Genomic DNA, 24,329 nt, shown 5'->3' with positions numbered 1-24,329 from the left:
GATAATGCAATAAAGGGATTTTTAACTCATTTAACAGTGACTATGCTCAGAACACTTTCTCCAAGCGGTCGGGTACTGCTCTGCTGTGTTACACAGCCCCTTTGAGGTGCAGGTCGAACACCTGGGATATCTCTCTTTAGGGTTGTATGGCTTTCGCAGGTCGAGTTCAGCTCAGCATAGAACCGAACCTGAGGCTCCTCCGGAGCTGAACGATTCGATGGGAACCTCTAGAGGTCGGGCGAGCTCCGGGCATGATGAGCAGCGCTGCCGTACAGTGACACCTGCCGGAGCCCTCACAGAGCAGCGGTGACATGGGGTGAGCTGGGTGCTGCCCGGCCATGGGCACAGCTGCCAGAGGAGCTCATAGAGCACCGCATTGCTGTGCCCTTGGGAGGCCCCGGCCCTGGGGCTGCCCGCCGCCATCAGCAGCACCCTCCCCACCCAACATGGCGGCTCCCCCACTCCCACACACCGACCCTCCTCCCGTCAGCCCGCCTGGCCGCGCCCCCTTCCCGTCTCGCACAGCACGACAAGATGGCGCAGCCGCCCGGTGAGTGCTGCGGGCCGCCAAGGTGACCGCTGGTCTATGGGACCCGCTGACCGCTCTGTCTCTTTGTCCCGCAGTTCCTCTGAAGGACATGAAGCTGCTGGACGTCAAGCTGGGCCAGCTGACCAGCTGGTTGGCCATGAGGGATTACACACCCGGCGGCATCGCGGGCGCCTTCCGTAGAGGTGAGTGGGGTGGGGGGCTGAGGGGGGGCCTGGTATAGCAAATGAGCGATGCCTTGTGCTGTGCATGGACCAGTACACACACATTGCTTCCTATATGAGACCATACATTGCTTTCTATATGAGACCATTACACAAACACACACATTGCTTTCTATACAAGACCATTACACACACATTGCTTTCTATCTGACACCATTACACATACACTGCTTTCTGTCTGAGACCATTCCACACACACACATTGCTTTCTATCTGAGAAAGAGCCCCTCTTCGTTCTGAGCCCCTCACCTGAGAACCACCTTTCTTCTCCTTAGGTTATGAGAGGTATTACAATAAGTATATCAATGTGAAGAAAGGGGGCATTGGTGGTATCAGCATGGCGCTCGCTGGGTACGTTGTCATCAGCTACATCTGGAGCTACAGTCACATCAGTAAGTAAAACCTATGGCTGGATGTGCAGCTCGGTGGGTTGCTGGGGGCAGGAAGCTTTGGAACTGCTCTTAGAAATGGAGCCAGAGTGTGTTCAGTGTCACCGCTTCAATGCCATACTGCTAATAGATAACCCGTATTTCCTTGGTGTTGAGGGAAGCGTGGATCTTATTGCCTCTTTAACCTGCTGGTGCTTAGAAACTACACACCTGGATTTCCCCTATGGTGCTTGTTTTGTACATGTGAAATCCATGGGTTATTTGGTTTTTTCTTCTTGTTTTTATTTTGATACAGAGCACGACCGTCACAGGAAGTATCACTGAAACACGGAGCTCAGAAAGTGAAGGTGCAGCTTGTGGCTACCAGGACATTCACCCTGACAGGAGGCAACTGAGCTGCCATTCATAAAACAGAGATCTCTAGTATTGTGACCAATAAAGTGCATCCACTTTACACTTACTGAACTGAGGCTGTCGTAAATTGCTTGTTCATTTTACTATGTGGGTGAGTTTGTCTTCTCGGTTGTGCACCTCACAAGGATAAGTTCAGGAAAGGTTTCTGCTCCCTGGGCTGCATTATGAATTGGGGAAATTATTACAACCGGTTTGTATTTAACTCTTTGATAAGAAGCACGTCTGTAGGTACAGCTGTTAAAGGTTGGACAACTGGATGAATGGATATAATACTTTTAAGAAGAATACATGAGCTTTTAGAGGCTTGGTGTGGCTGTGTAATTCTCATTCTCCACCCGGTGCCTCCATAGGCACTTGGACAACTTTCCACCATCTAAGACAGGTTCGGGTTTGTTACTTGTTAACCCATTGCTGTCAAAACTATAATGATGTTCATAACTTACAGAAGCTGGATGGGTGTAAGCCTAAAGGAACTGTAATGTAATGAAAGTGTTAAAAATGGAAAGCTGCTTCTTGACTTAAATGCAGTCCTTAATTGTACAACTGCAGTTTAAAGGAGCAGCTGTGGATGCAGCCCACCTAATTAGCTTCTGTATGGGAAATTGGTAATCACAGCGTGAACCTCTGATTAATCAGCTGGGGCAAGTGTGGGGTCAGCTGTAGGAGCACAGGTGAGAGTAATTTAGCTGTGCTCCCAGAAGGAGCTTGACTCCACCTCCTCTAGACCTCATTTAAGGGCTGACCACCGCTAAGGCAGCATCTTTTGGAGGAAACTGTCTCAGCATTTCCCAGTGAAGGCATCCATATTGGTGAGTTTTTCCTTATAAATAACCTTTTAAATATCTGTTACCATGTTACCCCCCACCCCCCTTAAAAAAATAAAAAGATCACAGACAGCTTTTTCCATCCTTACATTTCAATAAAAACAAGATGTAAAGGCAGTCAGCGAATGAGAGGGGTTATAATCAATAAGGCTCACGTAGGTGCAAGTTGTTGGTTTTCTTTTTAATTCACATTTCGTCATTGGCCCTTTTGAAGTTGCTGTCTTACAAAACAAAGGGGTTTTGGCTTGCAGAGGTACGAGCTCAGAAGAATGTTCTACCACTTTTAAAAGCAGTGTTCCATAAAAATACACAGCTCCACTTCTTGGTCTTCTCTAGGCTATGGAAATATCTGTTTGGTGTGAGCTGAATGACAGGGGTGCTGAGAAAAGGCTCCTTTGTTCCTACACTTTAAACTGTGTTCATTTCCCTATGTGCCTTTTGCAAATGGATAATGAGCACAGGTGTGAATTTCCTAAAATCACTTCTCTTCCATATTTGGCCAACTACAGAGATGCCAATTTATTCTTCCCAAATCAGTTCTGCCCCAGAAGATTAATTTCTAACCTTCGGTATAGCAAGAAACACAGAAACAAAGCAAGTGGACGAGAGTTTTACAGCCTGGTGTGTGTGAGGTGTTAAGTTGATCACCAGGACAAGCTTCCCAACTACAAGACTGGATCGAGGAACACAGCTTTGCTTTGTAAGAGCGGGAGAGCAGAATTCCTCGCTGAAGGGAAGGCATTTCAAGTACTAATTTTCCCAGTCAGTCTTTCTGCTTCCACAGGGAGTGCTGAAATGCTGCAGGTTCTCCAAAGAGAAGTGGCAGAAGGAAAACACGATAAAAAAAACAACACCAGGGTAAGAGGAATTTACACAGGATGCTGCACCGGTGAAGGGTTTGAGTATCTGTTTGCTTTTAGATCTACCTTTCAGCAGGGCTCAATGAAAGTAGACAGAGGCCAAAATCTATTTTAAAAAGGTTAAAACATAAAAAAAGTTGTGGACAATTACAAAAATGTTGCTTAGCAGCAGCCAGCCTCTGACCAGTTCTTTCACTAATGGCATTAAAAAACCAACCTGATTAATAGTTCAAGGAATAGTGCAAGGCAGAAACCTTTTCTCAGTGTTAATAGCTCCCTTGCACTCTTCTTTCTGCTCTTTCACTGTCCACTGAGAAAGGCCAGATGTCCTTTGGTGCATCTGTTGGCATAATGACCTTTTTCACCACACTAAAAAAAAAGAGAGAGGAGTTTTTAGGGTTACAGATTTTTTTTCTCTAGCTGCCTTTAACAATTCACCCAGTAACTGTTCAATCAAAGGAGTAAAAGCTGCTTCTGTGCTGGTATCAACCAGTGCCACGTTATTGAACGACAAAAGGGACAGATCCCAGTGCACTAATGCAAAGAGCATTACATATGTGCATACAATGTGCATTTCAGTATTTGAGGCTTCCAAGACTACTCCACTTAATATGTACTGCAACACAGACTTACACAGGGGGCTCAGCTGAACCTGGATTACACAGTTAGAAGTGTATTCTAAACAAGAAATTTGTGATGTTGCACCTTAGTGCTATTCAAAGCCAGAGAGAAACATCAGCCTCTGACATTACAGCATTCTCCGCTGTAGTGGAAATTTAAGTCATGGCCTGAAGCAGTGATTGAGTACCTGGTGGGAAGGCAGGGCCAACCCAGAGGAGCTCAGGTGTATGCAATGCACCTGAATGGAAGGGGTGGAGCCAGGAACCTCCCATTTCCAGACCTCATTTAAGGGCTGGTAGTGGAGGCAAGAGGATCTCATTGGAGATCCCTACCTACTGGAGGCCTTCTAAAGGTAAGCAGTTTTTCCTCCTTTGTTTCTGCATCTTTGGCTTCTGCATTTGGGCTTGTTCTTATTTGGTACAGCCTAGGATTGTGCCTTTTTGCTATTACTGCTGTACTTCTACATTATAGCTCCATATCTATGTATGTAGTTCACTTGCTTCCTTAAATCCTTGCTATAAAGTACTTATTTACAGGAGATGAAGTAGCTTTAGACAGAGATGTGGCTTCTGAAAGCTGAATTTGCAGAAGACTAGATTTGATTTGGCTTCTTAAGATCCTTGTCCAATCACAATAACTGCTTCTCAAGCAAGCAACCAGCAGCAAAGCAGCATGACAAAGCAGCATGAGGTAGTCCAGGTGATATGTGCTCTTACTACTTAAATGTGGTACCCCTGCTCTCCCTTCCTTGTGAATTACCTTATAACAAGTGACCTGCTCCAATGGCCGGGGTCCTCTGTTCCCAGTGTTGTTATTTTGAGACTGCATGACTCCAATAACTTGGGGTGTCCTCTGTTAGTTAGGAGAAGAGTTCTGACTCATTAAGTACATCAAGGATAACGATCTTTATAGTCCTTATTTTCTTAACAAGAGAAAAGAACACCCCACATATTGAATGATGTTTCCCTCCCAGTCTGTGTGGGTGATCTGCCAGCTGGAGCACCAGAGAGAAGAAACCAAAAACTAAGGATTGCAAACCCCAGCAATCCCGCTTTTCTCTGAAAAGCAGCTTTAGAGAATTGGTTTGGGCTGCTAAAATATCATTGCCATGACTGAGATGTCATGCAGATTACAGAAACTGGCAGATTGTTGCATAACAACACATGGCATGCTTCTCTGTTATACAGGAGTGTTCTGTGACTAGATCTTCACGTTATAATATAGCAACTGCAAGACTTCTGTTGCTATAATGGCCTCTTCTAAAGCATTGTGGAAAACACTTTGAGAGTGGGTGTGTGTAGGATGCAGGGGAATTGTGTACCTTTTGCTGTGTTTGTGCTGGCTGAGGCAGTGGTGGTTGCTCTGTGGTTCCCATAGGTAGTTCAAATCGAGGGCTGTTTCAGGCAGAGACAAAGAGAAATAAAGATTCTCAAATTATATGCCAACACCTTCATATCAGCTCAGTAAGAAAAAGAAACAACTTCAAAAACAACAAAATGTTCAGCAAATTAAATTAGACTCGCAGAAAACAGACCTCCTTTCCCCAGTTATCATTCTTATGCTTGGTATTTATGCTTACAAGAACAATATGCCAGTAATGAAAAGTCTAATGTAAGCTCATACAAGCCCACCATGGCATCCAAGCACTTCAGTGTCTTACTGATAATTCCCTAAGGAGGACATACACCACATCCTCCAATCAAAGACAGATTGTTATACTAAGTGTTGGCTATCTTTACAGAACCACTGGGAAGTATTGGAGCACCCCCATTTGACATGCATCAGTTTACAGTGGAAACATCATCAAAGAGCAAGCCTGGAAACAAACTCACTGCATGAATTTACAGGTAGGCCCTTCTGGACAGAATCCTACTAGGTAATTCACACAAATGACTCTTCGAGTGTGTCGGTGTCTGCAGAGTGGACCTGCAACACAAAGTTAAATGGTTCATGTACTATATATACACGCTCCAACATTCAGTAGCAGCAGGTACACAAAGCAGCTAATGTAAAGAAAGAATAGCAACACCCTACCCTTCATTTATAGCCACAGATGCAACAACACAACATACATACCATGTTTACAGAAGCCTCTGTCATACCAGGGACAGTCTTTGATCTTAGATTCCGGGTCAATGTGCAAGAATGGGCATTCTTTGTTACTGCATTCCCCTGTACCAAAGGCAAACGCATCTCTTAGTTAATGATGCAGGTTCAAGATCAAGTAATTCCTAAAATGTTACCTGGATCATGTAGCTCCCACAAAGCTGTTACCAGCATTCATAAGTTCAGGCACAACGGTCTTATTGCCTGACTTAACCTAGAGGATGAACACCAAGCACTCACCCCTAGTGAGTGAACTTCTACCAGACTGGATTATTTATGTGTGCTTTTAAAAACAATGCAGAAACTGATTTTTGGAAGAGAGTCATGATAACAAAAACCAAACATTTAGTGCACCAAAAGTGTGGAGAAACTACAAATTGCGCACTAACCTCAATCCAAGGAAACCTACAAGACTGTAAGTTTCTGACAGCAAGTTGCCTCATTATGTCCAGATCTCCAGAGCTGGAAAGCAAGTGCATAAAAGTTTTGCACCCCCATGCCCTCTGCTGCTCATCAACTCCCCAAAACAAGAGTCATGCAAAGACCACCTGCTCAGCCTACTCAACTCATACTAAAAAGAGAACATAAAGCACAAAACCCAGTAACAATGTGAACTTCCTCCCTCTTCCCCAACATGACAAGCTCTTGAGAGAGGAAACATCTACAACACATGGCGAATTTAGGGGAATAAAAAGATAAAAGAGCTAAGCAGACCTGAAAAACTACAATGGAACAGTGTCAGCAGACATGGAAGAACTGAAATATTCTGAGGATGGAATAAGAAGGATGTACCAGGATCTTCTTCACCAGACTCCCACGCTTGCAAGGAACACTACGTAGGAGCTACAATGTTTCTTACCGAATTTGGAGTAGAAGTAACACTCAGGCATCTTGGTCATGTCATACTCGTGCAGAAACTCACACTGGTCTCCCTTTTTGCATAGTCCTCGTAGCCAGTGTTTGCAAACGACAGTCTTTTCCCCACTGATGTGTCTGAATGGGCACATACCTCCTGCACAAGGATGGGGCAAGGGAAATGAAAAAGAGGAACAATTAAACTCTGCAGTTCAAGCAGGAACACAGCAACAGCAGCGCTTCACTCGCCTCTACAAGAGAGGTTTAAGAAGAACTCAGTTTTTCCTTATGACTTCAGTTCTTAATGGTAACGATAAACAAGGACATCCAGACAAGTCCTGTTTTACCCTCTAATGAGCTGAGCACTGTAGTCTTCATGTCTAAATCCCAGCAGCCGCAACCCATAGACACTAAAACAGCCACATCCACAGCAAACCCCACACAATTTGTGGAGTTAACAAAAGCCATGATTAACGTAGAACGTGCCAGCAAATCTATTTCTCCTCCCTGCAATACGAGTGTAAGTGTACTGGAAATACAACTTGCCTTTCCCACATGCTGCTTTTAAAAAGAATTCACAGACAGCTGCACCTGATTCTGTGGAAAGAAGAAACAAAATAAACGTTAACAAACTTTTGTAGGAGCTTCCAAAGTATTTTCTGCCTGAAGAAACGATTGAGTCCTCAAATTCAAAAGAGAAACAGCATTTTGGTTTGAGGAATTTACATCCCTGCATGAATCCTTGTTCAGTTCTGGCCTTCACAAATGTCTGTATTCTCCTCAATGAATACACAGCAGGGAAATTTGCAGTTCTGTTTATAGACTTTCAGACTTCAGGTTGGGCAATGACTATTAAACCACTTGCTGTAGTGAAACATGTTTATAGCCCTGGCTCTCAAAGTCTTATCCTTTTTCTGCAGATCAGCCTGACCCAGTTGTTGCTGTGCTATCCCTCGCTTTGACCTACAGGAATCACAGCACTCAAGGGAGCAGCGTGAGGTCAGCAGCACTGACACAGAACATCAGCAAACTGTCGAGTCTCCCAGGACTACTTGCATCAGTGGACAGGTTGAAGACCCCTATGATGACCAAGTCCAACCAGCCCATTCTCACCACATCCACCATGTCCTTCTGGAGTTGTAGGGAGTGATGTGGTCTCCCCTGACTCCCCCATCTCCAGACTAATGCAGGAAAGTGCTCTGATCCCAGACTGTGAACCCACCTACACCTTCCCTGCCACCAAAACACCTCACCTATCAAAAGGGCAATCAAACAACAGCGTGGGACAGCAGTGTTTATTCACATGAACGCCTCAACTTTCCTTCCATCCCAGCACGGCACAAACTACGGCTACAGACACACGGCACCCGGCCCGAGGCAGCACCTCAGGGCAGCAGGAGCTGAGGGGACACGAGGAGCCCAGCACAGGGCACGGAACAGCCCCATCACCACCACCACCGAATCACAGAATGACCTGGGTTGAAAGGGACCTCAAGGATCATGTAGTTCCAACCCCCTGCCTGGCAGGGCCACCAAACATACACCTTTACTAGATCCAGGTTGCCCAGGGCCCCGTCCAACCTGGCCTTGAACACCTCCAAGGACGGGGCATCCACAACCTCCCTGGGCAGCCTGTTCCAGGGCATAACCACTCTCCTAGTGAAGAACTTCCCCCTAACATCGAACCTAAATCTTCCCTCTTTTAACTTAAAACCATTTCCCCGTGTCCTGCTATTGTCAGCCCTTTCCAAGAGTTTACTCCCCTCCTGGGACTAAGTTCCCTTCAGGTATTGAAGGGCTGCACTGAGGTCACCCCACAACCTTCTCCTCTCTAGGCTGATCCCTTCTCTAGGCTCCATCCTTGTCCCACCACCCCGGCTCAGGGATAGAGGTTATGCCGCGCCCGGCGCCCACACGCACTGTCCATGCCGGGAAAGGGCAGCGGCTGCGCCCCCAGCTGCTGCTCCACCGCCAGCTCCAGGTCGAACTTGATGTGGTCCACGCTGGCGATGAGCTCCTGCATGGTTGCAGCCGGGGGGCGACGGCACCGGGTGGGAAGGGGTGGAATGGTTGGGGCCGGCTGTGGCCAGGCCCGGCCCGGCCTGGCCCGACCCAGCCTGCTTCTCTTCGGCAGCGCCTCAACACTCAATGGGGCCGCGCGCGACCCGCGCCGCGCCGCCCGCCCGTCCCGGAGGATGCCGGGAAAACACCTCCGGCTCCGGCCGCCGCTTTGAACACGCCTCTTCCTGCCGCGCATGCGCCGTGGCGCTACGGTGGCCGCGAGGGGGCGGGGCGGTGTGTGCGCCGCGCTTCGCGATGCGGCCTGCACGGCTCCTCCTCAGCCTCCAGCCCGTCCCTTGGCGGTGCTGCCGGGCCGCTGCTCCGCCTCCCTCCGCCTTGTTCCGGTACCTCAGGCCCAGCTTCCCTGCACTGCGTGGCCTGAGGGCGCTGAGCTCGTCGCAGCCGCCCCCTGAGGTGCGCGGTGCTGAAGGCGAAGCTGGTGATGATGATGATGAAGGTGTGGAGTTCGGGACGCTGTCTGCTAAGTTCTCCCATAGGAAATATTACCACAAAACCACGGCAGTGTTTCGGAACTTGAAGCTTGAAGAGGATGGGGAGGAAGAAGGGGAGAGGAGGCTGTGGTACGGCCGCAGGAACACGCCGTACTGGTATTTCCTAAGGTGCAAGGCCCTCATCAAGGAGGACAAGGTGGGATTTGGGGGTTTTAGTAACGTTTGGTGCTTGTGAACGAGCACTTTGCTGTTAGGATTAGAATGGTTCGCTTGGGAGGGGCTTGAAGTGATCATCAGGTCCCTTTGGCCTTTAACTGAGGTTAAACTTGCCTTTAAAGCTGCTACTCCTGCCTCCTGCTATAGCTGTCTGTCTGCACTCAGCACTTTTGAAGCCATGCCTCAAGTACTTGTTCAGTTTTGGACCATTCACTACTAAAAAGATGTGGAGGCCCAGGAGTGTGTCCAGAGAATGGCAATAAAACCACAAGCACAAGTCTTATGGGAAGCAGTTCAAGGTCTGAGGAGACCTCATTGCTTCCTGCTCCCTGAAAAGAAGTTGTGGTGTGGTGGGAGTTGGCCTCTGATCCAGGTAGCAGTGATAGGATGTGAGGTGATGTCCTCAAGTTGTGCCGGGGAGGTTCAGGTTGGATACTAGGAAACATACTTGGAACGAGTGGTAATGTGTTGGAGCAGACTGACCAGGAAGGTGGTGGAGTCGCCATCCTTGGAGGTGTTTGAGAACTGTGGAAATGTGGCACTGAAGGACTGACAGATCGGACTTGATGATCTTAGAAGTCTTTTCTGACTCATTATCATCTTTATTAAAAGAAGGAAAACAAGAATTTATGAGGAATTCTGTGCTCTGTAGGATTTCTGACTACAGCTAAGGCTATTCATTGTAACTGAATTGTTGCTTCATAAAAGATTTTCCTTTTCTCTGTAGCTGGCAGAGGCCCTGGAGCTGTTTGAGGTGCAGATGCTGAAGGAAGAGCGAGTAAAGCCAGAAGAAATCAATTACACTGTTCTCATTGGAGGCTGTGGCAGGGCTGGCTACGTGAAAAAGGCATTCAGACTCTACAACGATGTAGGTTTACGTTCTCTCTTTTCTCAAGCCTTCATTAGGTTCACTCAGCTAAATCTGTTTCTATCATCTGGTCGTGTTATTTTCTCTCCAAAATGCCTTTGCGCTAATGCTCACTGTTCCTTAAGCTCTTAAAACCAAATTATGAAATAACTCTTTTCCTAGAACCTAGTTCCATGTCTTCTCTTCTCTTAGATGAAGAAGCGAGGCTTAACTCCTACTGAACCCACATACACAGCGCTGTTCAATGCCTGTGCTGAATCGCCGTGGAAAGACTCAGGCCTGCAGAGTGCTCTCAAACTACGGCAGCAGCTGAAGGACAAAAACCAGGAGCTGAACCTGATCACTTACCATGCACTGCTGAAAGTCTGTGCGCTGTGCTCAGATCTCAGGATGTGTTTTGATGTGCTGAAGGTAAATATTATGACTTTTCTTGTATCGAGTGTATTCTGCTCTAATTAAAGCTCTAATTAAAGTTGCAATATTGCGTTATGACATTGGGGTCATTTTTGCAGAGATAATTACTGACCAGATGTTCATATTTCATTGACCTTTGGTCTCATTCAATTAATTATCTTGTTACTTACCAAGTTCTAGTACATAAAATGAGGCAGCTACAGGCATCAACAGCTGTGACAGGCTGTTTGACTACCTGTGAAGTCTAATGTTCTCTCTTCTGTGTTTCAGGAAATGGTGCATAAGGGCCACGTTCCTACAGCTGAGACCTTCAGCTTCCTTCTAATGAGCTGCATAAAGGACAGTGAAAATGGCTTCCGATATGCCTTACAGGTTTGTCTTTATGTACTAAATAGCAAGGAAAAAGCACTTCAGCACTATCACTTGTCAGTGAAATGTACAGAGGGCAGCAGTTTCACAGAGCTGATGAAATGAGCTGTCAGCTCCTCCTGGGGCAAGTTCTGCAAATCAGACATCCTTCAGGATGTTGTGCAAGCAGTTGGAGAACCCTACAGGGCCTCACAGGGCTGTACTGGCTTGAGTTGGCTGCTTGCTGCCCACTGGCATCTCACTTCATCATGCTACAAACTTCCTTTTAGATACTGTAAGAGTATGCACTGTAAACATGCTTACAATCTGCTAGAAGTTCTCCTGTTATCTGCTGTTACATGTTTGATGTTCCTTTTTCTCTCTTCAGATTTGGAAACAAATGACTAGGTTGGGAATAAAGGCTGATAGCCATAGTTACAATTTGATGCTGCGTGCTGCAAGAGACTGTGGAATAGGTGATCCAGCTGTGGCTTCTAAAGTATTGCTGAGACCCACTGATGAGAACTCATCTCAACTAAGGCTTGCACCTGGCAGGCAGAAGGTGAAAAATCAGAGAAAGAAGGGAGAAGAGGCTGCACCAACTGTCCAGCTGGATGTGGAAGCCATGGAAAAGCAGTTATTTCAGGAAAGTTCAATGCAGCCTGAAGAACTGATTATGGAACAAAACAAAGATGTGAATCAGGCTGAAATTAAACCAGTACCAACTGGTCTTTACAGCCCTAATGTAAGTCACAGCAAGACTGGAGCACTGATGAGGAGAGGCCAAGATGAGATGCAGCAGGAAAAAGCATATCTGAGCCAGAAGCTGCAGTTCTGTATCCTGCCCAACCTGCTGGATTCACAGATAACTGATACAAGCGTGGTTTCCTTGGGGATGGTATCCACACCATCTGATAGACTGTCTTTGATGGGAGATGTGGAGGGTTTCTTGAACAAAATGAAAAAGGACAATGCAGAACCTGACATTAAGACTTTTACTTTACTGGCGGAGCTGGTGGAACCCCAGAGCCCATCAGAATCTTCTTTGCTGGCACTCCTTGATGAACATAAAGTGAAAGTAGATGTGACGTTCTTTAACACTTTAATAAGGAAGAAAAGTAAATGCGGAGACCTAGAAGGAGCAAAGGTGAGGAACTCAGAACCAATCCTGTTGTTGTCATCTAGTCCCAGGCCTCCAGCGATGCCTGTGTTTCACTGTGAGACTTGTTTCTCTGTCCACAAGAGAAACTGAGAATCTCACTGTTTTTTGCTAACCAGCACTATGGTGGAACTTGGGAATTGATGCCATCATTTGTATTTTACAGAGCATTCTGCCAGCTCTTGCAAAGAGAAGAATATCACCTAACCTCCAGACGTTTTGCAACTTAGCAATTGCTTGCCACCAGAAGGAAGATGGACTGCAGTTACTCTCAGATTTGAAGGTAAATAAATAACTGATCCCCTGCTTAGAATTCAAACTGCAGAAAGAGGAAAGGTCAGTGAAGCATTAATGCTTCCAGAAAGATCTGCTGAGGTTTCTGTGGTGAGTTCTTATTCCCTAAAAATGCAACTGTAGAGCAGCTGCTGGCAGCTTGGGTGTTCTTACTTATAGGTACACTGGGATAGGAAAAAGGTCAACAGGAAGAGTTGGCTGGCACCTTAGGAAGCTGCTGTGCAGGTCATTCTGGAAGTCCTGTGCTAATTGGCAACCACCCTTCTTGTTTCAGAGGTCTGGAGTGACTCCCAACAAGTTCATCTACAGTGCCCTTATTTCTGCTGCTGTGAAGCAGCTGAATTACAGCTACCTCACAGAGATCCTGCGAGACATGAGGAATAATGAGGTACCCCCTAATGAAGTTATCATACGTCAGCTGGAATTTGCAGCACAGTACCCTCCAAAGTTTGACCGGGTGAGTAGCCATGACTGGTTGCAGGGTGAAGAATGCCAGCATATGGGAGGCAAAGTGTAAATGGCTGCCCTAATCTTTTTCCTGAGGCACTGTCTGGTGGCTCCTTAGTAGCTGTTTATTAAATAGCAGCTTGTAGCTTCTCCACACTGGTACAACATGAACTCTATAGAAGCTTGTTTTGTTGGATTTCTGTTTGCAGTATAAGTCAAAGAACCCATACCTGGAGAAAGTTGATGGTTTCCGTGGCTACTACTACCGGTGGTTAAAAGTAATGGCAGGAGAAGAAACCCCCCACCCCTGGGAAAAATACAGAACAGCTAAACGTTCCACAGATGAAACTAAAGAAGAGGCTGTGCAGGGGCAGGTTGGACACAGTGCTCCATCTGATCGCTGAGTCCAGCATATGGGAGGGGAAGAACTTGGACTTTTCTCCCTTAAACTGCCTCCTTGTAGTAGAGCTGTGTTGTAGTTCCAGGAACTCAAGTTCTTATGATATCAACTAAATAAAATATTTGTCCTGTTTTAAGGAGAAGCAAATGTACTGTCAGTGAATTTCCTTCAACTGCAGAGGGTTACACAGGCTGTAGTTTAGCAAACTCTATGCTAAACAAGTCTTGTGACAAAGGAGAAAGAAATTCAAGTTTAACAGTAGTTTTGCTCAGTGCTAGTTTTGTCTTTCCTGCATTCTTACGTTTATTTGAACATCTGAATATATCCTGCAAGTCCCTAAATTGCTGGCATTACCTTCTAGATCTCTGCACTAATAATTCAAGGTTAAGTCAGCATAAAGACCAAACACCTTCACAACAGGGATACGGTATTGCCAAAAGATCGGTCCACTCTCTCAGGAAGGCAGTCTTTATTTTAAAATAAGCGGCTACACAAAAAGCTACTCTGAAACTACATCCTTTGTTTGTATGATCCAGGTGAATTTGCCCTTTTAATTGCAGTACAGGAATATCCAATCACACAGAGAAGGTAGCTGTAATTGCATTCATAGTCCATTGTGTTGGATGATATCGCTGAGAGTTCAAAAGGAAGTCTGTCTGTTTCACCCAGAACAGCCTCTGCATCCACAGTGAGTGCATTCAATGATTCTCCCCTGGAAAAGAAACGTGACAGGGATATTTCAGGCAGGCTATTGGGAGCAGACAGGCCAGCAGGCATAAACCTCAAAGCAGAGGCTGCCTTTTGGAAGAAGCCCTTCCAAACAGCCTATTTGTTGTTGATGTTGTTTTCAGTACATTAATAACTGTAAACAACCGCGTGCCAAAGCTGACAGTTACTCGAAAAGCAACTAGATGTTAACTACTAGAAAAAGGCAGAAAGTGTTAGACCTGAAGATGCTACCAGAAAGAAAAACATCACCTCCTCTGCTGTCCCTGACCTGTGTGAGACTAGAAAGTTCCAGACAAAAGGGTAGGAACAAGCTGACAACTCTTACCACTTCCAGCTTGCTTTTGGGCACCCTACAGATGCAGTTGGTTCCGAAGTTGGTGTCCCGCGTCTGGATGCACCGCAGGCAGCAAAGGTTCTCATAACCCTGTTTCTTCCACTTTGCAATCAGGTTTTTGTCAGCGTACCCTTCCTTGATGCAGTATTCATACAGCTCTGTAGAAGAGCAGACACCACAAGTAGCTCCCATCAGATGTTAAGATGACCCAGTATGAGGAACTCCCAGCTATACTGACTAGCTGTTAGAGCTGCACAAATGCCGGCCTTCCCTCTACCCTCCCTACCCAGAGTACTAATCCTTCTCTTCAGCACCCCAGTTCCTGTGCTTCTGAAGGCAGACATCTCACTATGTCCCATTTTCCCTTATTCAGTGCCAACCAATTTGTGTTTCTCACCTCTGCTGATAGCTTTTCTTTTATAGAAGAGATCGAAGATGTAACGTGTTTTCTGATGGTGGATTCTGAAGATAGGCCAAAGGGATTCCACTTTCCTCTTCCCTTCATGAGGCTCAGTCTCCGCTGGAAGGGAATACAAACATCACCATAGCAGCTAATTTTCCTAGGCTGCCAATTTACTCCCTCAGTCACTTTAGAATGAACTGTTCTAGGAACATTCTTAACTTTAGTAGATTACAGAGTTAAGAGCAGGACGTCAGTGATGTGGTTCCTTGGGGAAATGAAAACAGAAAAACACCAAGGATGATGTGACCTCCCCTGGGATGGAAGGTGACTGTGTATGACCCGGCTTGTCAGACCAGTATGGACAGGAACTACCAGTCCATTCACACATGCCAATGAGCTTCAGTCAGCTTGGCCGCAGAGTGCCCCATGACACCTGTACCTCACTGCTGCAGGCACAGATATAATAAATGCTGCTTCATATTCATGGAGGTCCCAAAGCTTTTTTGAGGCATCCACCCCTTCAGCACCCAGCTCTGCTGTCTCACCTTCTCTCATCTTCTGATCCAGCTCATCCAGCGTGGGCTCGATCAGCTCCCATCCATCTGGGGGCGGCTTCCTGCTCCGCTTCACTTTGGGCATTGCCTCGGGAACGAAGAAGCTTTACAAGGATGTACCTGGATGCCTCAAAGCTCTGGAAAACACCCGGAAAAAGGAAACGAAGACAGTTGTTATGGACATCCCTCCCAAGATTTCCGTGCCCCTTTGTCATATTCTGCTTAGATGTAATAAGCTTTATCGATACCCAACGGACCCTCATGGCATGTGGAGCCTGCACTGAGCGCTCAACCTCCCCCTCACCCCACGGCAGATCCCCCTCCCCAACTGCAGCCGGCAGAGGCCGCCAAGCTCCGCACGGTCCCGAGACCCGGAGCGGCTCGTGCCGTGCTGCCAGCAGAGCGGGGGGCACAGGAGAGAGGAGAAGAGAGATGGGAAGGAGAATACAGGTGTGAAGGGGAATAGTACAGGTGTGAAGGGGAATAGTACAGCTGTGAAGGGGAATAATACAGGTGTGAAGGGGAATAATACAGCTGTGCAGGGGAATAACACAGGTGTGCAGGCCCAGCCCCACTCACCGGCCCAGCCCCGCCGCTCCCGTCGCGCCGCCTCTGACGTCACACGGGGCTTACTGCCCCCCCATAAGGTGGCCGCGATGCTGCCTGATGACAAAAGCCCCTCCCCGCCCCGCAGCCCTCAGCTCCTCCCGCTCAGCACGGACCGAGCCGGCAGTGCGGTAGTACGGGGAGCGGCACGGCCTCGCTGTGGACGAGCTGAGTGGCGGCAGCAGCGGGACAACCCGCGGTGGGGCCTTGCGGGCTGCAAGGCCTGTGCGGGCGGAGGGCAGGGAGGCGGGGCGGCTTCCGCTTCCGGGTCGTGGCTGGGGCCGGGGGGGCCTCGCTGCAGCTGCTGCAACCGCCATCACCGCGATGCCGAAAGGAGGTGGGGAACGGGGGGACGGGGGGACGGGGAGCGGGGCTGGCGGGGGGACAACGCGGCCTTCCCCGCTTCGGGATGGGGAGCCGGCCATACTGATCGCACAGCGCAGGATCCCGCCCCTCGTTCCCTCGTGGGGCACCGAGCCGCTCCCCGCTGCCTCTCGAGGGGCCTCGTTCCATTAACTCCGATCGGTCGGAATAGCGGTGTCCCCCCCATCCAGCTCGGTTCTGGGCCGCTTTCTGTCCCCTCCATTCCCCCCAGCCTTCAGCTCTGTGTCGATGTGGGCTTTGTGCGGGGCTCCCCGCGTTGTAACCGCGCAGAGGCAGCTCCTCGTTGCCCGGCAGAAGCTTTGGGCTCTGTCCGAACCCACGGGGCTCTCACAGCCCGTCCCGGGGCGCTCACGGCAGCACGAGCCTGGCCCGGCTTTGGGGGCTCGTAGCGCCGCTCCTTGTGGCTGCACAGAGCGGGTACCGACTTGTTCTTGCGATTAAGGAGCTGTAATGAGGGGATGACACCGTCAGGGCTGAGCTGGATCCACCCAGAACCTTCTCCAGATGCACCATCTGCATAATTGGCTCCTGTGTGAGCGTTTATGAAATCCCAGGCACATACATGAATGGGAGCCCGGCCTCATCATCTTTCTCTGTAGTTTTTGCCAATTTACTTAATTAGCATTTCCCAAGCTTTAATTTCATGAAAACCGTTTCTCTTTTCTTTAAGCTCTTTATTCTCTATTCATTTGCACGATGTTGGGAGGTGGGGCTGAAGCTTTCCTGTATTTGTGGAGGCAAATGGCTGAGGTTACCGTATGTAAATGCCACGTAACTGGGCTCCCTCTGTTTCATTGTAGGCTTCAAAGTGATTCTTTCCAACTTTTCTTTTCTGGGGGAAAAAGAGGGATCTTTGCTTCTAACCACACAAAAAAGTTGGGAGGAGTTATTGTCATTATATTAATGGTAGCAGAGGAGTGGACTTGTGTAGTCAATTCAATGTAAAACAGTGTGGGGGGGGGGGCACTAGGAGGGTGTCTGGCATATGTTAACTTTATAGCACAGCATTGCTTCTCTTTGTGTAGATTTAATGGTGCTGCGTGGTGTGTCAGGTACCTCAGCGTTGTTCCTTTTCGAGTGATGTCACTTGCCAGGCAGTGATGTAATGTCTCCTGGCAGCTCTCGTTCCCATCATGTTGATGGTGCCACGTGGGGCGGTTGGGAGCAGACGAGCTGAAAGCACAAGTGTTGGGCTGCAGCAGAGCTTTGGTTGCATTCAGGTTTGAGCACCCACGAGCTTCCAAAACTGAATATAGAGAATTGTTTTCTACTTTTCCTCATTTCATACCAGGAAACTGTAAGGTGTCTGTAAGGCTTTGTATAGCAGGGTTTGGAGAGAACTTATTCCATGGGTCAGCTTTTACCAAGCTTAGTATATGAGAGTTTGCTGAGCTAAGAGAGTTGGTCAGAAAATGATCAGTTTCTAAAGCCTGTAAGGCCAGTCTGCACTGATCCATCATGTCCTTCAAACGCATCCAGGTATGACTGTGATGCAGCAGTGTGGCCACAATGGATCCCTCCCATGTGTCCTGTTCCCCTCTCTGCACCCCTGTGAGGTTTCCCTGTCCCTTGCAGGTGATGTGGGGAGGGAGAGGAGAGAGCACGTGGCTTTCCTGCTGTTTGGCAGATGGAGACACCTGCAGTAACAGAGCTCCCTCACCTGAGCTGTTTGTTCTTTGCCCGTCCCGTGCACCAGTTGTGCTCTGAACTCCCCAGCTGGCTTTTGCCAGCAGGTGTTTGAGCCTCAACATAAATGGAGCAGCAACTTGTAGGAAGCAGTAATAGGGTTGAGAGCTGAACTTAGCTGGGCAGTTTGACCAGCTAATCTGGCTCTCCCCTCTTCCTGATTTCTGGAGCTTGTTTTCATTTTTCCTTATGAAGCTGTAAAACGTGGAGGCTCCTTTTAGCAATTCCTCAGTTCTCGTTATCATTCCCAAAGCTTTGTCTAATTGGCTTCCTGTTTTCTCTTGGCACATCTCAGTGCAGGGGAGGGGCTGAGGAGGTGAGTTTGTCAGGGTAGCTGTAACAGCTGCTGCTACAGGAGCACGCTGCGATTCCTGCTGTGTTGGAAATGCAGAGAGCAGCGCTGGGGCTGAGAACTGCTTGCCAGCAATCCCTTTGGGCAGCCCCTCCTGCCTTGCTCTCTGCAGAGCAAGCTTGCACATAGTTGAGGCAGTGTGTAGATGGGCTGCTTCAGCTCCAGTGCCTCCAAATCCAACCCACATGAACAGAAGGAATTGATTCTCTGAATGTCTTTCTATGAAGTAGTAATCCCTGTTCTTTATGTGATATATTCACAATTCCTGGAGTATTTCACCAAGACAGGCAAGTTCCACATGTCTTTGTTTCTTTATCAGAGCAGCTCTTCTGGATTGCCTTACTTGCATTGAAAATATAGAGTGTCTGCTGAAGGAGGAGTTGAGCTTCCTGAAAACTTACCACTAAACTATTTATTTTTCTTAATTATTTCTGTTTGTACAGGTAGAAAAGGAGGCCACAAAGGCCGAGCGCGACAGTATACAAGTCCTGAAGAGATTGATGCACAGCTCCAAGCAGAGAAGCAAAAGGCAAGGGTATGTATTTGCCTTGATTATGTACTTAGTGTTGTAAGTCCTGCCTTGTACAGTATGCTTCATTTGCAGATCATGAGAAATGTCAGCTTAGTCATGATTGTCATGAATGTCATTCTGTCAGTGATTGCAGCATGGATTCTGAACCCCTGTGGCTGGGGGGACCCCAAAGAATAGTCCAGCCCATTTCCTCATGGAAGTGAGGCCGGGTTGGTTGTCCAGCCAGCGCTGTGAAGGTTGCAGGACAAGGAAGGCAGTCACACTGCAGCCCTAGGCATCCTATCCCTCAATATAATAATCCATCATTCTCCAGTCTAAGCTCACTTTTTTTCATTCCTGTTCTGCAGCTTGGCTATGGAGAAACTCACATCTTGACTTCTTTTCATATACAGAAATCACCATATTTGCTCTTTCTCTTCTAATCTTACCTAAGTTCCTCTGATTTCTTTCTGTATACATGATTTTTTCCTGTGGCTCTTTTTTGTAGGAAGATGTAATAGCATTTTCTGGCTTGAGTTCCTTTTTGTGCATCCTGTGCCCCAGCACAGGATCATAGTCCTCCCTCCCCTGCAGCTACTGGTCTGGTGTTAAAAAAGGCATGACTACATCTTGCAGAACTTGCTCTCTTGTGTTGCCAGATTATCTCAGCTATGATGGCACTCTTGCTGCTATTTTACTGTGACTTTATCGAAATGCTGCCTAAGCCCAAATACACTCTTCCAGCTGAACCCTCACACCACTGGCAGCAGCAGGATAATTATAGCCCATATAGGAAATACTGATGAGTAAACCCCAGAAAAAGATGGGTCTTTCAAGCAGTTTTGAGCCATATTGCTGGTTCCTTTTTGGATGTTTTGACCAGCTGTAACTCAGGGTGATTGTGTGGTTTGCTGCTTAGCCAGATACTCCAACTTTGATGTCTTCCAAAGTATGGCTCCTGCTGGTTTGTTTTCTGATCACATCTCCTTTGTTTCATGCCATCTTTTCAGTTACAGAAGTCATTTATCATTCCAATCCCATTTCTAGAATGATTCCAGCTCCTGCTTGTACTGTGTCATTCACAACTTTTAAGTTCACTAACTTCCCTGTTTCCAAGTTATTAATAACATTGCAACTGGAAAAAGAACCAGCTCTCTGCAGGACCCTCTATGAGGTGTCTGTCTTGTTGCAAATGAAGCACTCCTCCGAGGCTTTTTTATGAGAAGGATTTCTTGCTGCTTTCTTTGTGGTCATCCACTCCATGTAATGTTGGAGTGCTAGTGCAGTTTCATTAGAGGAGGTTTATAAAAACTTCACAGAATCACTCCTTTTTCTGCCTGTACTTCATCTGCTTTGACAATTACTCTGTTGAGGGATATTTGGTAATGGTAAAGCAAGCTATTCACACCCATGTTAGAGGCTGCCTTTTGGAGGTAATACTGTTTTGGTTGGTGGCTGGCGATTTGCTCTTCTCTGGATTCTTTTATCCAGTGCATCTGTAAGCTCCATCCCTGCAGATTGCAGTCCCTGAGATGCTGTTTGCTGGAAACCCAGACCAAAATTATCCTGGGGATTCTACATCTGGGGAAAGCAAAGTGTCTCTCTCTTGTCCTACAATAACTTTCCCAGTCTGGTACATAGGGAAGAGCAACAGAGTTGTTTAGAGGAGATCTGCTGGGGCAGGTGATGCTTACTGTGCTGAGAAGCAGCTCTTATTCTGCAAGAGCAAGGCTCCCTTGGTGTTGTAAGGGCCTTGTCTGGAGCACCGGCGTTCTCAAAGCTGTGTGTCACCCCTCCAAAATTAAGATTCTTTAAAGTCACACTAGGATTTGGGTTTCATATTGAAATGTTGTATCTCATTTCCTGTGGTCCTGTAGGAAGAAGAGGAGCAAGAAGAAGGTGAAGGAGCAACAGGGGACCCAAAAAAGGACAAGAAGTCTTTAGATTCAGATGAGAGTGATGAAGATGATGAAGATTATCAGGTATTATAGTTTTCAAGACTTCTAGTGCATTTTCACTATTTGGATTGTTGGGGTGGGAGACAGATGCATGTTCTTGGACTGGAGTTCTGTTTGAGATCCGTTTGCAGTAAGTATTTCTTGGAAGAGCCACTTTTAGAAGCCAGAAAAACTTACTTGACTGCATCTTGTTCTCAAAGTGATGATTTGTATATTTTGTGAGTAAAATGCAGAGGTGAGAAGATTTCAAAAAGAGACTGAAGATATCTGATAGTACAAACCTTGATTGTTGTTGAGTAGTGAAAGCACTTTGAATGCTACTCCTGGGGTGTGTTGCAGTGCATCTGATGAGCTCCAATGCAAGATAATTTGGGGTGTTACAGAGCTTCTTCACCTTCCTCTTTTTCTTGACTCTTAGCAAAAGCGCAAAGGAGTGGAAGGGTTGATAGACATAGAGAATCCCAATCGTGTAATTCAGACAACCAAAAAAGTAACTCAGCTGGACCTGGATGGACCCAAGGAACTCTCACGACGAGAGCGGTGAGTTTTCCCTGCAGCAGCAAACGGGCAGAATTCACTGCCATTCAAACGGCCTTTCCTTACAGACTGTACTGAAGTTGTCTGTTCTGTGTCTGTCGCTGGGTCCATACTGAAGACAGGCAGCTCAGCCAGTTGTGCTGAGTGAGGTCTGTTGCTGTGCAGCAGATGTAGTCCATTACTTCCATGAAGTTTTATGCCAAAAATCTGATGTAACTAAAATTCATTAACCTTGGGGTCACACTTGGGTCTGCTTTAATCCTGCTGCAGGAGGTACCCCAGGGTACCCCAGTCAGAAAGCCTTCCACAGAGTACATCTGTACCTGTCTGCTTCCCCGTGTATTCTAACAACTGGTGTGTTTCACTCAAACAGAGAGGAAATAGAGAAACAAAAGGCGAAAGAAAGATACATGAAAATGCACCTAGCTGGTAAAACAGAGCAAGCCAAGGCAGATCTTGCCCGACTAGCCATCATTCGGAAGCAAAGGGAAGAAGCTGCCAGGAAGAAAGAAGAAGAAAGAAAAGGTTAGAGAGTAATTAATCATATCCTATTCTCTTTTGCAATGGCTGCACCGCCTTGAGGCGCGATTCCTGATATCACATGCTGTAATCCCTCACCTCCTGCACGGTGGTGCCAAGTGTCATTGCAGCTCTGTTCATCAAAGCCAGGTTTGGCTGTTTCATTCCTATAAAAGCTGTAGGATATCTGAACTGGGAGAAGGCAGAGAAAGGAGGGGAAGTGCTCTGACATCTCTATCTGCAAGCTCAGCCTCCCAGGCAATGCTAGGGATATCTAGGGATTTATAGAGTTCCTTGCACTGGGTGTGATTTATCTGCATTGCGTGCTGGGGATGTAAATCGCACAGGGAATTTGCAGCAGTCTTCCCCTGCCTGGATTTCCTCTTTGGCTCTGATAGATGTGAGACAGAACTCTAATGAATGTGTTCTTAGTGGCTTCCTCAGGGAAATGTATGGAGCAGAATCAGGGTAGAAGTCTGAAGAGAGGCACAGAACATAAAGAGCCCCATGGGGCTGATCCTGTGAAGCCTGGAGGGACTCTACCAGGGATGAGTGGGGTGGGTCAGAATTGTTCCTCAGTTATTTCAATGTAGATAGCAAGATTTCAATCTCTGCAGCTGTTAGGCTACCAGCAGTCCCTGATGTACACTGTGAAACGATGACACCTCTGTTCTTTTCCTCCCCCAGCAAAAGATGAAGCGGCCATGGCAGGTAAAAGACTGCAGTCACTATCCCTTAACAAGTAAGCACAGGACATGCAAGAGGAGGAAACGCCAGGGATCCGTGCCTGGTGCCTGCCAGGAACTCTGTCGTGTTGCATACCATAGATGCCACGTAGGGTGTACTGCGGCATCGAAGTCACCTTCACCTCCAAGAGACACTGACAATGTGTTTTGTCTTCATCCTGGCACAATTTCCATTTGGGGTTAGGGGCAGCTGCTATCCTCGGTGCAAAACTGTGCTGAACAGCAATTCTCTGTAACAGTTTGAAAACCTGAATGTTTTTGCTGTTTTTAGGTCTAAAAACTCATAGAACGGGAATGGGGGGTGGGATGGGATGGGAGGGGGCATGGGGGGGAGGGAGCTGTGTGGGAGGGGAGATGCTTCAACTATTAGACTGCAAGAAAATAGATTGTGGGGTCATTGTGGGGTGGGGTGCGTGGGGTGGGGAGCTTTGACTTGCTCATGAAAACCCAAAGGATAAGGTACCTGTGGAATTCTTTTGGGCAGACGGCCCTTAAACTTTTACTGCAGGGTGTTGCAGTGTAATCTGGGAGCCTGACTTCATGGACATCTGGGCTGTTCTGTTCCTTCTCATTTTCACCCCTCCTTTCTCACAGCCATTCTCTCCCCCTTTTCTCTCCTCTTGGTTATTTTTTGTTTTCTTCACCTGATTAGGGATAGTGCCAGTTTTTAACCACATTATCCTTTGTTTAAAGGAAAACAGGTATATGTATCATGAATTGTATTGGACCCAGATGGAAAAAAAGCCCAAACCCACCTTGATGAAGTTAAAAAAAAGAAAGGAAAAACAACAGAACTTGTATATTTGGCTGATTAAAATGTAAACGATCAGAACTGCCATGTCCTTGTGTAAGTGAACTGATAGAACACACAGTGCAGCACAGTGTGGTCTTGCAGTGATTTCTGTGTCTGCTGCTTCTCTCTGCTGTTCACGATGTTGAGTTTGGCTCAGGGTTTGGGAGCCCTATCAGCAGCTGCAGCCCGAAGGCAAGAAGCTTTTCCTGCTCTTCTCTGATGGACGTCTTGCACCATCTGGTTAGTGGAGAGGAGGAAACAATTACCTTCAGGCTGCTGTTGGGCTCAGTCAGTGTGTTAGGCCATCCCTGGGCTGTGCCACAGTGTGGAGCTGGCAGGAGATGCTTCAGTCTGGTACGTTGTGGTTGTGGGGCACCAGCAGTTCTCAGCCTTATCGAGAATTGAGGTGGTGTCAGAGGATCAGGTGGAAATTTGGGGTGAGCCTTGGGAGCAAAGGGAGGCGGCTGGGGCCTACAGGAGGAGGGGAGGGAGAAAGGGGCTGGTTCAGGTGCACTGGGGTGGGTGACACACAGAGATCTTTGCCCAGTAGAACACAGCTCCATTGTGGGAGGATGGACCAGAGCTCGGAATCATGGAGTGACTCAAACATCACCATCCCAGTGCTGCCAGCAAGGATCCGTCCTGGGGCTGTGAGTGTAGGGGCTGCTCTGCATGGAGGGGCTGCCAGGAGCCGTGTTAACCTGAGCACATGCAATTA

The 24,329-nt window shown here is 47.4% G+C and overlaps 5 protein-coding genes across 9 annotated transcripts; 3 read left to right on the top strand and 2 right to left on the bottom strand.

Moving 5' to 3' along the window:
• Positions 1–514: 514 nt before the first annotated feature.
• Positions 515–1,625, top strand: ATP5MF (ATP synthase membrane subunit f). The gene is made up of 4 exons (XM_085513896.1): positions 515–550; positions 625–732; positions 1,047–1,163; positions 1,456–1,625. The coding sequence occupies exons 1-4, from the start codon at positions 535–537 to the stop codon at positions 1,482–1,484; spliced, it is 270 nt and encodes an 89-aa protein (XP_085370022.1). The 5' UTR covers positions 515–534; the 3' UTR covers positions 1,485–1,625.
• Positions 1,626–2,558: 933 nt separating this feature from the next.
• CPSF4 (cleavage and polyadenylation specific factor 4) lies at positions 2,559–9,030 on the bottom strand. The gene is made up of 8 exons (XM_015876672.3): positions 8,761–9,030; positions 7,387–7,437; positions 6,845–6,997; positions 5,956–6,051; positions 5,712–5,805; positions 5,201–5,273; positions 4,639–4,731; positions 2,559–3,627 (listed from the first exon to the last, which is right to left on the bottom strand). The coding sequence occupies exons 1-8, from the start codon at positions 8,861–8,863 to the stop codon at positions 3,559–3,561; spliced, it is 732 nt and encodes a 243-aa protein (XP_015732158.1). The 5' UTR covers positions 8,864–9,030; the 3' UTR covers positions 2,559–3,558.
• Positions 9,031–9,129: 99 nt separating this feature from the next.
• PTCD1 (pentatricopeptide repeat domain 1) lies at positions 9,130–13,646 on the top strand. The gene is made up of 8 exons (XM_032447690.2): positions 9,130–9,549; positions 10,297–10,437; positions 10,630–10,848; positions 11,122–11,223; positions 11,588–12,346; positions 12,525–12,641; positions 12,927–13,109; positions 13,309–13,646. The coding sequence occupies exons 1-8, from the start codon at positions 9,157–9,159 to the stop codon at positions 13,501–13,503; spliced, it is 2,109 nt and encodes a 702-aa protein (XP_032303581.2). The 5' UTR covers positions 9,130–9,156; the 3' UTR covers positions 13,504–13,646.
• Positions 13,647–13,953: 307 nt separating this feature from the next.
• Positions 13,954–16,124, bottom strand: BUD31 (BUD31 spliceosome associated protein). 5 transcript variants are annotated; one of them, XM_085513895.1, is made up of 5 exons: positions 15,880–16,124; positions 15,511–15,656; positions 14,960–15,082; positions 14,554–14,720; positions 13,954–14,211 (listed from the first exon to the last, which is right to left on the bottom strand). In XM_085513895.1, exons 2-5 carry the CDS (start codon positions 15,602–15,604, stop codon positions 14,161–14,163), a joined length of 435 nt encoding a protein of 144 aa, XP_085370021.1. In that variant the 5' UTR covers positions 15,605–15,656; positions 15,880–16,124; the 3' UTR covers positions 13,954–14,160. The 5 variants fall into 5 exon arrangements, with proteins under 5 accessions (XP_085370021.1, XP_032303635.1, XP_085370020.1 ...); XM_032447744.2 differs by having other exon boundaries at positions 16,031–16,124; XM_085513894.1 differs by having other exon boundaries at positions 16,052–16,124.
• Positions 16,125–16,402: 278 nt separating this feature from the next.
• PDAP1 (PDGFA associated protein 1) lies at positions 16,403–23,650 on the top strand. The gene is made up of 6 exons (XM_015876674.3): positions 16,403–16,462; positions 18,991–19,082; positions 20,936–21,040; positions 21,435–21,556; positions 21,927–22,078; positions 22,760–23,650. The coding sequence occupies exons 1-6, from the start codon at positions 16,450–16,452 to the stop codon at positions 22,816–22,818; spliced, it is 543 nt and encodes a 180-aa protein (XP_015732160.1). The 5' UTR covers positions 16,403–16,449; the 3' UTR covers positions 22,819–23,650.
• Positions 23,651–24,329: the final 679 nt, after the last annotated feature.

This window comes from Coturnix japonica, chromosome 13 (genome assembly GCF_054131305.1).
Source record: "Coturnix japonica strain WE chromosome 13, WE-NBRP24, whole genome shotgun sequence".
Classification (NCBI taxonomy): domain Eukaryota; kingdom Metazoa; phylum Chordata; class Aves; order Galliformes; family Phasianidae; genus Coturnix; species Coturnix japonica.
This window is presented reverse-complemented; position numbering and strand designations above follow the sequence as displayed.